The 14,981-nt window shown below is 41.5% G+C and overlaps 1 protein-coding gene across 1 annotated transcript in view; it reads left to right on the forward strand.

Annotated features, from left to right (window-relative positions):
* The first annotated feature begins 4,577 nt into the window (after positions 1-4,577).
* wb (wing blister) overlaps positions 4,578-14,981 on the forward strand; it is a 14,341-nt gene continuing 3,937 nt past the window's right edge. Inside the window, exons 1-11 of the mRNA XM_017623890.1 lie at positions 4,578-6,019; positions 6,336-6,591; positions 6,785-7,181; positions 7,250-7,818; positions 7,913-8,382; positions 8,701-8,897; positions 8,971-9,431; positions 9,495-10,253; positions 10,319-10,601; positions 10,694-10,844; positions 10,926-11,577. Coding sequence (XP_017479379.1) covers positions 4,578-6,019; positions 6,336-6,591; positions 6,785-7,181; positions 7,250-7,818; positions 7,913-8,382; positions 8,701-8,897; positions 8,971-9,431; positions 9,495-10,253; positions 10,319-10,601; positions 10,694-10,844; positions 10,926-11,577 — 5,637 coding nt within the window. The remainder of the gene's footprint in view (positions 6,020-6,335; positions 6,592-6,784; positions 7,182-7,249; positions 7,819-7,912; positions 8,383-8,700; positions 8,898-8,970; positions 9,432-9,494; positions 10,254-10,318; positions 10,602-10,693; positions 10,845-10,925; positions 11,578-14,981) is intronic.

Here is a 14,981-nt window from a genome sequence, read left to right on the forward strand (position 1 = left end):
ACAGTATCTGTTCATATTTCAACAAAATTTGCAAGATGTAGTCGAAAAAATTAGAGTTTCTGCTGAAAAATCACCCACAACACACTGGACATATTCGCAAAGACTGAATACAAAAGCAAAAATTTGCTAATTTCAAATGACCTCCACAATCCGCGGACATGAATCTCATTGAGAATCTGCGAAAACAACTAAAAGCACAGCTTACTAAGTATCGAAGTCCGTAAAATCGAGTACATAAGCTGTGAAAGCAAATTAAGGGTATACCTCCAGAATTTTTACAGAGATACAAATAAGGTAGCCCAAATCGTATCCAGGAACTGAAACAAGCAAAAGAGTACTGAACATTGTGTTAGTAGTTCTTTTTTTCGTGAAAATTGTTAAAAAGTTCTTAAAAATGTATGAGTGCAAAACTGTAACATATGCCTTAATTTACATATTTTTCTGCTGGTTTTTTTATTGTTGTTGTATTGACTTCAAATCGTTATGAGAGAGGGAGTAGGGATGTAACAACGAGAATATACAACAAAAGTATGAAACTCGTTAGAACTTGGGAAGATAGCGATAACTGAAGTAAAAAGTGTTACACCATGTTACAGTTTTGCCCGTCACTGTACATAAATTTACGCGACGCCCAAACCAGCGCCATTCACAATTTGAAGTTGTCAGTTTCCTTGGCGTCACTGCGTCACTGCTGCAGCAGTTAGTGATCGAGGGGGGCGTGCAGGGAGGCGCATGAAAAACACCGTTCCGTTCGCTGTCGCAGCATCAAGTCGCCGCTATGTTTAGCCTGCCTCACCTCAGCTAGAGTTTGAGTTGGTGTAATTTTCATTCACGTGAATGCGCGTATTTCATATAGACAAAAGAGCCCAGTCTCTGCACTGTCAATGTGGGCGTAGACCACAACGCCAACTTTCGGCCCACATTATTTAGCCAAAATCATTACTCCTTTTTGTTTTTCTCTTTGCGCTTGTTGATGAGATTTTTATTTAACTACTTTATTATTTTTTCTTTTTTTTTTTTTTGTCTTAAAGTGTGCATTGCGCGCACGCTCGTCTAGTTTTTAAGTCGTTACACATGCGCGCATTAACAAGACATATTAACTGACCTGCTTGCAGTTGTTTTAACGTATGTATTAATTTCCTACTTGTGTACGAGTGTAATGACAGATTAAGGCAATAGCATTTTAGTAGCTAGCTAAAAGTGTATTACTCAGTCTAGTGTCTTATGCAGCTGGAAACTATAAATACATACATTAATATGTATGCAATTAGAAGATATCCGTTGAGAAGATTATCTCATTTTCGCAAAATTTTGTGTACGTTTGCTAAGGCTTCAAGGGTGAAAGCTAACAGACAGGTATTGCCTATGTACTAGGCATATCGATTAAGGTATGTAGAAGTGATGCCGACAGTTCTCTCTTTCCACATATTTTATCTAAATTTTTTCTCTAAATATTTTGTATTGTTCGACACTTTGGTCAGCTACAAAGAGAGCTAAATTTTGGTGTTACTTCTACCCAGGGACCGAAAAAAAAGGTATGATCGAAACTACATTTCATCCTCGTAGATTTATTCCCATGAACGTTTAAAACCCTAAACCAAAAAGAGAACAAAACTTTGGGGAATGTTTACACAAGAACGAAAGTGATAACAAAACTGTCGACAATGTTCTCATCATGCCCGTCCTTTTATATGGCGGCGCAGACGCAAAGATGAGAAGGCTTTGGTGGCTTCATTTTGTCCCGGTTAAACTGCTCTCAATACTTTTTTTTTGTGCTTGTTTCTTTTGTAAGAACGTTCTCGGTATTACATTTTGTTCTCGTGCAGAAATACACCAAAACCGGAACGCGTTCAAAACGAAATTTCTATGATTGCCAGTTTTAAAATCAATTTTTCTCAGGTATAAAAAATTAACTCAAGCTGAGAACAAATTAAATATCTGAGCGAACTAGTGTGCTGGTTTACAGGTTTTTTGGGGACTATCTCCAGTAAAATGAGCTCAGTCTAAAGTTAGTCATAAAGAAGGAAATCAAGAGAGAACAACCTTTACTGACTCCACTGCTATTTAGCGCCATGGAGTCATTGAGGCGAAAAACCCTACCAAATTTATAAATTTTTTAAAACCTAAAACTTAAGCTACCACGATATTGGCTTGCCTTCCCAAATAAGGCCATATGGCTTCTACTATCTAGACTACTTGGCACTCTTCTTCTTGTTATTATTTGGCACTTGAACCGTGTGTACGTTTGGGGCGAGACCAAAAACTGCACTAATTACCGCTCTCACTTTTTCCATTCGTTCACACCAGCTGCAAACGGATCCTGCATTTGCCCTTCTATTGTTCTCATATTCGGTATTTGTAGGTCTCCCACGCGAACTAAGTCATATATTTTGCTTGAAACTATTCGCTCTCCAAAGCTCCCAAAGCCTTATCAACTTGGTTCGTCATCGTTCATGCTTCTGTGCCGTGTAGAATGATGGGAGTGTTGAGAGAATTTTGATCCTCGGGGGAGGACTGTGTTTTTCAATTGCCTATCTACANGAGGCGAAAAACCCTACCAAATTTATAAATTTTTTAAAACCTAAAACTTAAGCTACCACGATATTGGCTTGCCTTCCCAAATAAGGCCATATGGCTTCTATTATCTAGACTACTTGGCACTCTTCTTCTTGTTATTATTTGGCACTTGAACCGTGTGTACGTTTGGGGCGAGACCAAAAACTGCACTAATTACCGCTCTCACTTTTTTCCATTCGTTCACACCAGCTGCAAACGGATCCTGCATTTGCCCTTCTATTTTTCTCATATTCGGTATTTGTAGGTCTCCCACGCGAACTAAGTCATATATTTAGCTTGGAACTATTCGCTCTCCAAAGCTCCCAAAGCCTTATCAACTTGGTTCGTCATCGTTCATGCTTCTGTGCCGTGTAGAATGATGGGAGTGTTGAGAGAATTTTGATCCTCGGGGGAGGACTGTGTTTTTCAATTGCCTATCTACAGGTCGATATTATCGGTGCAATAATCCTGCCTTTATTCACTCACAAGCATTGCTGCGTCTGAGATGGGCAGCTCAGATTGAAGAAAAATCTGGTTTGGTCTCGAAGGGCGGAGAGAGGTTCTTCTCAAATTGCACGGAACTTAAAGTTGTGCTCAGCGTAACTCGAAATAGTCGTATAAGTTTTGAAGCTATAACTAGTAAGCTCTTTAAAGATGTCATATGTTCAACAGTTAGCGTCGTAACTGCTTCAAATCCATAACGTATTAAAAATAATTATCCAATACACGACTGTTGTTGATTGTCATTCCATGATACGCATCTAAGATTGACAGCATCTTTATTATAAAAAAATATTCAAATAATAAATGTACATATGTTCATATGTATATGTATATGTATGCAATTCTTCCACTTTTATCACCATTTAGCTGTGTGCTCACGCACAGCCTTTAAAGATGTCGCAGCGCATGTCTAAAGCTCAAAACATTTTGTTAAGTCTTCCAAAATCGATGTACCACTTGTATTAATGCCTTTGGCAACTGGCTAAGATTGACATTTAATTTTTTATGTCATTACCAAGAAAATTACCATATCTCCAGATAGTATGTAGGTATGTATTAAACGATGTACAAACTCGTATACATTCCTACCTGTTTGTTACCTGTCTGCATGCGTCTGCTTTATTGTTCTTATATGTACATACATATGTGTATGGCAAAAAAGTCTGCCCGTCGCCGCTGCCATTATTGACGCCGCACCGTGTCGTCTGTCTGTCCTGGTTGTAAGTCTGGCTTTCAATTTGTCACTACTCTTATTGAAGGCTAAGCGGTGCCTTAGTATACACACGACTACAGACACGGGCCATTCACATTTATGTGGAGTTTGCAAATACATATGTAAGTACATATATGGACAGTTTTTGGCATAGTGCCACAAGCCTTTGCTTTAGCTGCGTCTTTTTCTCGTCTTTAGACTCATTGTGTCTCTTCGACCTCGTTACTTGAGAACTTGCTACAGCCATTGGATTGTTTTTGCCTGTGGCTCCAGCTTATTTATGCTTTGTTTTTAAACTCTCATACTTTTGTTGTAAATATCTTTGCCAAACCCACATTCGTGATATATTTTAGGGAAAGCAGATGCTTATCAGAACCAAGGGAAAACGGAAAAGCGTGCCTACAAGCTTAATAATTCCGCTTGAACGCTTCAACTCAAATAAACCGATTTTCCGTTTTCACTTAGCTTCTAAGCGCTGCTAGCCTAGGAAAGTATAAGTTAGCGTACTATCACTTCATTTATCTTGCAAATCTTTTTGCNCGAACGCTTCAACTCAAATAAACCGATTTTCCGTTTTCACTTAGCTTCTAAGCGCTGCTAGCCTAGGTAAGTATAAGTTAGCGTACTATCACTTCATTTATCTTGCAAATGTTTTTGCCATATTTTCCAACCTCTGCCTTCTACTGATCATGCAGCAAAATCATTTCCGCATTTTTACTGTCATAAATCTTTCGAAACCGTTTCACGTACTCCACCTTCGATTTTTCCCATTTCTACTCATCTCAACAGTTCATTCATCTCCAGCATGCTAAGTTCATTCATTAATTCTCATTCATCACGCTCGAAGATCTTTCACCGTTTCTTTTTCTTCTTTTGCATCTTTTCAGAGTGCCAGTGCAGCCCGATCGGCGCCATTGCTGCCTCATGTGACAAGCGTACCGGTCAATGCGCCTGTCTGGCCAATGTTACCGGCCGGCGTTGCGACAAATGCAAATCAGGTCATTGGAACCTCACGCAAGGCGTCGGCTGCCATGACTGTCGTTGCGATCCAGCCGGTTCGCGCAGCCACGAATGCAATCCATGGACGGGGCAATGTGATTGCAAGATCGGTGTAGGCGGCCAACATTGCAACGAGTGTACGGACGGTTTTTATGGCTTCTCCACGGACGGCTGTCAGCGTTGTACGCAGTGCGCGGGCGAGGGACAGGTTTGTGATCCGTTGAATGGTCGCTGCATCTGTCCGCCGAACAGTCGTGGGTTGGGTTGTGCGCAATGTGTGGCCGGTACATGGGGTTGGCAACCGCGTCTTGGTTGTCGCAATTGTGCTTGCGATCGTATCGGTTCCATCGGCCAGCTGTGTGAGCCGGCGCACGGACAGTGCCAGTGTCGCGAAGGCTATGCAGGACGGCAGTGTGACACGTGTGCCATTGGTTACTTTGGTTATCCGGAGTGCAGGCGTTGCAATTGCAATGTAGATGGTTCGTTTGTGCACGCAGATGGCTCGATTACCTGCGATGCGAACGGGCAGTGTCCGTGCAAGACACTGGTGGTTGGACTCAAATGTGACACGTGCATGAAGTCGACCTTTGGCCTGTCGGCGCTCAACCCGGAAGGTTGTACACGTTGCTTCTGCTTTGGCCGTTCGAGCGAGTGTGAGCAAAGCGAATGGTCGTGGGGACACATACGCATGGCGGAGGCACGCAATCTGAGCGTTCAGTACATACGACCACAGTACGTTACGAATACGGAGTATGAGTATATTGTAGTGGTACAGATGGCGGGCGCAAAGAGTTATCGCGAGGATGCTGAAATACATCTGCTTAACGATCTGAATTTGATACCGCGTTCTACGGGCAACGTGTCGATTGGCGCCTACACGAACTTCTATCATCCACTCTACTTTCAACTGCCACCGCAATTCTATGGCGATCGCACCAGCAGCTATGGTGGTTACTTGTACTTTACGCTGTTCATTGAGGGCGCCAACCGACCGCTGGAGCGCAAGGTACTCTCACGCTTTCCGTTGGTGCAAATACATTCGCACAAGAAGTTGGTGCTCGACTATTACGAATATGAGAATTACGAGTATGCGCTGAATGTGACCTACAAAGTGCCGCTGCATGAGTCCGAGTGGAAGTACCATCACAACAATCAGCCAGTGGATCGCGCTACCTTGATGGCGGCCCTGCAGAATGTGAGGCATATTTTTGTGCGCGCCTCGGCTTTCGCGGACTTCACGGAAGTAGTGTAAGTATGAAACAAAACATTTTGGCGGGTTTTAAGTGCGAATTTACATGCTAACGAAACGCCGAGAAAATATAGTGGGCGAATCTTCGAAAAGATAAATCTAAAGTAGTTATAAGCAGTTTCCTGGTGCTTTGAAGTATGTCAAAACTACTAACTTTTTCTCGAAGTAGGCGCACACAAAACTTATCGACCCACAAAATTGGGTTTTCCATCAGTTTACGGTTTGAGTCCACTGCCAGGGTTTAGTGGTTTAATGGCGTCTCCGAATCAGGGACCTTTTTTGGATCGCTTTGCTTTTAATATCCTCGTTTTTCAGTCTCTTCAACGTCCACATGGACTCAGCAATTTACGTCTACGGCTCTACGAATATGATAGCTAAAGGCGTAGAACAATGCAAATGCACGAAACGTTATGATGGACTCTCGTGTCAGGATCCTGGAAAAGGCTACTACCGTTTTCGCAATGTCACTGAAATTGAGACTGTATTCATAGAGGATCTCATCGGACGTGTTGTGCCATGCCATTGTAATGGACGCAGTAATGAATGCGATCGTGAGACGGGTGTATGCTTGGTGAGTATTAATTACATGGGGTATTTTACCCGTAGCCAATTAAGTAANACCATGCCATTGTAATGGACGCAGTAATGAATGCGATCGTGAGACGGGTGTATGTTTGGTGAGTATTAATTACATGGGGTATTTTACCCGTAGCCAATTAAGTAATCTTGTGTCTCGAATTTTCTTCTTCCTCTATTTCGTATAGAATTGTCGCGATAATACAGGGGGTGGTCACTGCGAACAATGCGCTGAGGGCTATTATGGTGATCCCAACTCCCCATATGGCTGTCAGGCGTGCCCCTGCCCAGAGACAAGTCGGAACTTCGCCAAAGGCTGTAACGTTTGGCAAGGCGAGGTTAGTTGCATTTGCAAACCCGGCTACACCGGCAAGCTGTGTGATCGCTGCCGTCCTGGCTATTATGGCAATCCACTTGCCTATCCCAATAGCACCTGTCAGCCATGCAATTGTAATCTGGATGGCGCTACTAATGGTGATTGCGATAGTCAGACGGGGCAATGCCAATGTCGGCCGGGTGTGGCCGGTCTGAAATGCGATAGATGCATAGCAGAACGTAATTATTTAGAGGAACGCGGTTGTCGAAGTGAGTATATTGCCTACCATAGTGAACTTCACCACCACTCAACGTGGTGTACATCTCTTCCATTCCAGTTTGCGACAACTGCACACTGCTTCTATTGGACTACATCGAGCTGATTGGCAATAAACTTCGCCGCGGTTTGCACAATATGGATCTCACTGGCATACCAGCGCCCTATCTGAAAGTTGAGGACTACGAGCGCGTCTATAATACGCTCCAAATTCACTACGAAGACTACACAAATGCGCGTAAGCTGCTCGGCAGCTATGATGCCAACGAGTTGCTAAAGATCGACTCACACGCTGAGAACAATAAATTTCAATCGCGCAAAGCGCTAGCCACAGCGAGTAAGCGCAGGGAGTCTACTGCCGAACTGCGCAACGAAGTCACAACTCTTTATGTTGATATAGGCGCTTTGCGTTCCGATATTCTGAAATATATTTTCACGCTCAACAACTATGGCAAAAGTGAGCAGCACATGAGCCTGCCGATGGCTTTGGATCAAGCACGCTTCTATTTGGACTCAATCAGACAGCACGAGGAGACCGTGAATAGCATACGCAATTCCACGCAATGCGCCTGGCATTTTTACTATCACTTTGGTAACGCTTCGGATGCGGCATTCGATCAGAAAGCTCGCGTTGAGATGTTTTGGCGCGACTTNTAATTCCACGCAATGCGCCTGGCATTTTTACTATCACTTTGGTAACGCTTCAGATGCGGCATTCGATCAGAAAGCTCGCGTTGAGATGTTTTGGCGCGACTTGAATCAAACGAATTTTCGCATATCCGATATGCGACTGCACGCCGATCGTACGGTAGAGATGCAAAACGAGATCGAAGACACACTGGAGCATGTGGTGAATTTGCGCAATCATGTTGCGGAAGATTATACTAAAATCAGGGAAGTTGGCGCTGAGGTAATGGACTACTTAAATGAGAGTTTGATACCACGCACGGACATTTTCATTGAAGAAACCTGGGCGCAACAAGAGCAATTGAGTGGTGTAACCGATTCGATTGATAGGCTCTTCGAACAGTTGAATATTTCGTTGGGCGATAATGAGGGTATGCAGCGTGAAGTACGCAAACATTGGCTGCCAAAAGCGCAGAAGCATGCAGAGAGATTGATGGAGCGTTCGAATGAGTACGCCAGACAATTTCAGCCGACGAGAAATGGTGCGAAAATCGCATTGTTGGCGAGGTTAGTAATATAGGTATCGGGATAGGGAATTTAATAGGGTTCGAGGTCTACTCCAATCCAGCGATTCATCGCAAAATATACTTTCATCTACTTGGCCGATAAAAATTTCATAAACCAAGAGCATCGTCGCTACATAAGCTACGGATTAGTCTAAACGGTACAGGCAGCCCAAGTAGGGAAAGTAGACTGCGTGCTGCTGCAAAATGAAACGTTTTAGACTTATTCAAATACCGAAAGGCCCAAACTTTAATTTCATCCTCCTCTGTGTTCTTTATATTAAGTACTATTTCTCTATTTATTTCCACATTGCCCAATCAGCTCTGCGCACAAAAATATTTCCGATGCCATAGACGCTGCACGCCAAGCCTCTTTAGAAGCAAACGAACGCGTTTCGGAGGCGCAACGAAGGCTTTACCCCAACGACGGTAGCTCTATGATTGAACGTGCCAGGATTTCACTTGACAGATCCAAAATGCTGCAAAAGGAAGCGCTGGACGAAATGGAAAGCACGAATGGTGAGTATGCATTACATTTGTGGACTTTCAAAAGCAGTACAGTTTCCTAAACTTGCTTCTCTCCTTTCCTTAGCCCTTAAGCAAAAGCTCAAAATACACGAAGACAAAGTAGAAAGCATAAAGGCAACGATCTATGATGCGGGTACGCGCACCAACAATGTCTCAGCACATCTGCACGCCGCTGCCAACAACTCGGCGCGTAAGTTGGCTATGGAGAGTATGGAAATGGCTAAGAGCATTAGCGAAGAAATGCGTCACGAGCTGCAAAAAGCTAGACGCATGCATGAGGAGATTTTGAAGTTGCGTGCAAAGTTTGCCATCTTGGAACCGGATTGGGAAATAAAGCTAGGCAGAGCTGAGGAGAATATATCGCTCACCAAAACCAATATTCGCTTAGCCAACATTTCGCTCTCTTACGTGGAAGAGCAATCACAAAAGGAGACGGCGAAATTCGATGAATGGAATAATACAATGGCCAGCCAGGTGCAGGAAATACGCGATAAAATCGCCAAAGCCCGACACGCAGCCGAGGGCGTAAGACACATATTTATTGTTAATACTAAGAAACATACCACCAACTCATTTTTTGCTTTTCAGATCAAAATTTCCTTGGAATCACTCAATCCAAAATGCATACGCACTTACCAACCTAACACCTATGGGCTCACCACCTCGAATACTATTAAAATATCATTTGCTTTGCCCAACCGTAATGGCAACTCGCCACTGTTGCACATACAGGGCAGTGATGGCCGCTACATTGCACTGGAACTCTATAAGCGGCACGTGCGTTTACTTTGGAATCTTGGCGGCACCACCACCATCATAACACATCCATTGGAAGTGCAAACGCGTGATCCTAAATATGATGACGCCTGGTACCACGTAGAAGCGAATCGCACGCTTAATATCGGCAGCCTTTTGGTGCGTCGCATGAACAACTATGGGTCGCTTGTGCCTGGACAAACGGTCACTGGCAACACAGACGCTGCCTACACGCGTTTCTTCCAAACGCACAACGAACGCATATATCTTGGCGGATATCCGAGTGATATGTCACAGAAGGAGATGCAACAAAGCGCCGGACTCAATGTGGTTGTGCACAATGTGGAGGTGGATAATCGGCCGCTGGGTATATGGAACTTCATAACGAGCGAGGGACGTTGTGGTGGTGCAATTATCGGCGCGCGAGAATCAACGTCGATCTCGATAGCGCGTCACTTTAATGGTCTGGGGTACGCTGAGGTGAAAAAGTCGCGGCTGCGATCGTATAGAATGAATTTGTTCGCGGTACAAATGACCTTTAAGACGCTGGACGAGAATGCACTACTATTTTTGGCGGTTGATGACAAGAATGTAAGAAAAGAACCAATTAATATTTGTATGCTACCCTAATTACTCTCCCTCTCTTTTTTTGGCAGAATCGCTCCGTCTCAGTGACGCTCAGTCGTGGTCGCATTATGTTCCGCATTGACTACGGCGACGAATCGAAGTTGGAAATAAATACCACCAACAAGTACAACACCGGCAAATGGGTTAAGATTGAGGCAGCGCGCGAGTTCGTGCCCAAGCGCGGCACCGAAAATGGCATTTTGCGCGTGAACAATGAGCGTGCCATAACCGGCTCACCAACGGTGCCCATCAAGAGTCACATGTTACCCGATTTGTCCAAGCCCGTCTACTATTTGGGTGGCGTGCCACCAGGTGAGAAAAAAAGTTTTAATTTAAAAATTTTAATTACATATGTATATGTAAATATTTCTGTTGCTAATTGCTTACTCATCTGCTTTGCTTAGGCTTCAAATCGGGCACTTCTAAGGCGCCTGGCGCGGACAATCCCTTCTTGGGCTGCATGAAAGACGTGCAAGTCAACAGAGAAACCTACGATCCGCTCGGCAGCTCCTCACACTTCGGCGTAGAGGCGTCCTGCAAAGAAATAATTACGAAGTATGTAGGGATTTGAATTGTATTTAGTCGAAAACATTTTTTATATTCGCTAAATTCTCATAAATCTCTTTATCTTCACAGAGCCGGCTTCACAGGTCAGGGCTACATCGAATTACCCTCACAATCGCTACGCAAGCGTGCCAACACTGGTTTTGTCTTCCGCACTCTACAGCCCGATTGCTTGCTGTTACTCTCTGCCTATCCGCCGGAAGTTGCTGAAGACTACGACGACAAAGACATCAAAGGCAACTATTCGATTAGTTTAATCGATGGCCACCTACAAGTATGGATCAATTCTGGGCGCAGTCTTTTGAAAATAATTTCAAATAACACACTAAACGATGGTGAATTCCATGTGGTGAATTTGATAAAAACTGGTCGCAAATTTGAATTGATTGTCGATGATGAATTGCAAGATACAAAGATTTTGTCGGGCGCGCCCACAATTGTCAGCATGCCGCGTGATGCTGGTGGCCTGTATATTGGTGGTGCACCACCCTATGAGGAATTTACGCCATTGGCGCCGACATTTATCAAATTGGAGGGCGCTATTCGTGATGTGGTTTTCAATAACCACACCGTCAATTTAAATCAGGCAGTTGCGTTTTCGAATGTGCAAATCGGACGAAATGGTCCACCTATGGGCACAGTAAATGGACTGATCGATGTACTGCTAAAGACTGAACCAATGATTGGAAAGAGTTTTACCGCATCGCCAGAGGGTTGTTTGAGGGTGAGTACTAACTAATAAATGATATTAGTGTATGGTGTTATGAATTTTTGGTGCTTTTAAAAAACACATACTTATGTACTAAACAAATAACTCGTTAGGCATTATAAATAAACAGAAATATTTCAATATACGTAGATGCATTATAAAAGTATAAAAGAATCAGAAAACTTGTAGTAAAACTCGTTCGAAATTCCCAAAATATTTTTCATAAAACTTCACCACAAACTAGTCCATATAATTTTTTTGAGAAATGATCAATCCAATACTTTAGCGCCGAAATTCATGAGAAAAAAATCAAAAGCTTTATAAACGGAATCAGTGATCGGATGAAATTCGATATGAAACTTCATTTTGAGATAACGGCACCCGATAGAGACTTTGCTTTTTTAGTACAAATTGTATTGGAGAGAAAACAGGTGTTATTTTATTTCATTGAATTCGAAAAGAGTGGTTATGCTGTAACGGATGCCCTAATTTGGAACCAGAAAAATTTTATGATAATTAAAACCATAACACACTTCTTTTCTGTCAGTTCCGATTTCAGGCAATACATCTTCTCTAAAAATATCTAGTAATGGAAACCTCATTTCATTCCTTTCACAATATTTGCCTAAGCGCCTTTATACTACTTGAGCAGTTAGGAGCCGTGTGAGGCTGAATGGCAAATCGATATAAATTACTTATAGACTTCACTCTTTTTCCAACATGTCCAACTTCAGAAAAATAGTAGTCTTTTAATTTTACTAGTGTCTTTTCGAGAGCATATTTTCGGGAACTAGACCCATTCTAACTGTCCAAGACAGGTGTGTAATTAAGGGAATGTTCCCCAATAATACCAGAGTAATACAAAAGTAACAAATCCCCTTAGTTTTGTAGCTGGATGGAGAATTCACCATTATAATTCAACTAGGTATCATATTGCCAATTTAAATCATTAACATGTACACTTCTGGTCACACTTTATTAAATGTTTATATTTTTTTATAAAAGTTTAGCACTTTACCTAGCCAGCGCCCCATAAATCTTTTGCTTTTATAAAAAAATATAAACATCAAATAAACAAAAGAAAAATAGCCAAAACTAGTCAAAATGTCACTTGACTTAGTCAGCTGACCACAAGGGTATATGAATCGAACTCTTATGTATGTGAACTTAGCTTAGGTGATAATCAGAGCTGATCTTCATAATTAAAGCAAGGTAATGCTAGAGCATAGACAGACAGCAGCATTTATACGGACCATCTCGTTAATTCGGAATTATTAGAATGATTAATTAGAGTTACTTCTTAAACCTAATGTGGATCAGGGACATTTCCGATGACAACACTGACCGAAACGCAGAGAACATAAAAACCTAGAACATGCAAAATTATTCAGGACATCTAAATCGTTGGCAGACAGGAATCTATTTCATTAGTAGGGTTTATGCGCAACCGGCTAGGAGTTCGTTTTGCATGCTCTCTGTATTCTACGTTTTCTCAGCAAACAAAGCGCCCGAGCTTGACGTCCGCGGAAGCGGAGTGGACACAAATGTGTACTACAACTCAGTAGCACCCAGGTTCGATAGCCACACCGAGCAATTTTTAAAAATCAATTCAATTTTTTTTTATTCTCATTTGTGTTATTTTAATTATGTATATATTTTTTTATATTGCTTTATTTCTTTTTTTGTTTTATGTTCTTCACATAATTATTTCAAGTTAATTTAATTCTTTAGCAAAAAAAAAAGCCGTAACATTAAGTTACATTAAAAAAAGTAAAAGCAACGATTCCAAAGCAAAAAGTTTGCTGGCCAAGGTATTCGAACCCACGACTTCGCGGCTCGTTTATCCGGCAATACTGCCATCTGTCAGGGTACAATTTTGATAAGAATAGCTACGCCGTTGATCCGGATTAACGTTGCCGTCTGTCTATATGCTTGCATTACATAAAAAAGTAGTTTTTAGTTGGAAAATCAGAAATCAAATGGATTTGCTCGACAAAACAATTCGCAAACACATTTCATTATTTATTTGCCCGACTAATCAAGTCACAAATAAATTTGATTTTTATGATTTGATTCATCGGAAAAAAATTCAATTAACTTGTGATTCGTCGGGCAAATAAAAAATAAAATTTACATATTTACCTCTGGCCTTTTTTTAAAGTTGGTCGGAGGTCATTCTCAATCTTGGTATCGACTTTTCCTAAGAGTTCTTTGAAATTAAGTCGTATGATATCTACAATTTCAGAATCTTTACTAGTGCTGCACATTCAATCTCGCGAGTTTGCTGTCCATAATAACACCAAGATATTTTTGTTGTTGCCCGAAGCGTTAGTGTAGTATTCCCTAGTAGACCAGATCGAAATCTTAAACTTTTTTGTGAAAAAGTGCAGACTCGGTCTTGTCTTAGTTCCCATTAGGTCTTTAGTTCTTCGTTTTCGAACACCTACTGGGATATAATAAGGGCAAAGCATTCTGCATATGCAATTAGTTTACTGGATTTCATCTAAATCAGTTACATAAATATTTTTGAAGTGAAACTTCTTAATCGAGTTCGGAGATGGTTGCGTTAAATATTTAACACCAAGTCATAAAATCTGTATCGTTCGTTCGATTTTTAAAAATGAGGTGTCACATGAAAGGCCTTGTCCTTCGGGTGTACACCATAGCCTTAGTTCCATGAAAGGAGTTGCCACATGTTAGAAAATCGAATTCAAAATTTCTCTGCCGCAGAGGGTTGCGTTATCTTCATCTTCATCTTCATCTTCATCTTCATCTTCATCGTATCTCATCCATCTTCATCTTCATCTTCATCTTCACCTTCATCTTCATCTTCATCTTCATCTTCATCTTCATCTTCATCTTCATCTTCATCTTCATCTTCATCTTCATCTTCATCTTCATCTTCATCTTCATCTTTATATTTGTTTTGATTATATTCTTGTCTTTGCATTAGTCTTTTCCCGCCCAATTGGCGTTTAACGCAGCTATTCGTTTTCTATAACATAATAATAATAAGATTTGCTTCAATAATTTGAGTTTAACTTTTTAAACAGGTGGCCACCCTCTTCAGGCACCTCAAAATTATTTTAATTGTGTTTCTGTAAGCTCTTTCTGTACTGTATAGTATTTTAAGCGTAAGACTTTTGTATAATTTAACTAAATTTTACTTTTGAAACAGGTGGCAACCCTCCTACATTTAGCTAGAAAATACAACTTATTCAAAACCATTTCTTTTGATACCCATATTGGGATAATTCGTTTAACTTAATAAATAATTTGAATTTGATTTTCGTATATATGGCAACCCTTCAAAAGACTAAAACCATACTGCACATCTGCAGGTCAAGCCCTTTCATGTGACACCTCATTTTTGAAAATCGTACGAACGATACAGATTTTATGACTTGATGTTAAATATT

The sequence above is a fragment of the Rhagoletis zephyria genome, unplaced genomic scaffold, assembly GCF_001687245.7.
Source record: "Rhagoletis zephyria isolate East Lansing unplaced genomic scaffold, Rhagoletis_zephyria_1.1 Rzeph_scaffold_03387, whole genome shotgun sequence".
NCBI lineage: Eukaryota > Metazoa > Arthropoda > Insecta > Diptera > Tephritidae > Rhagoletis > Rhagoletis zephyria.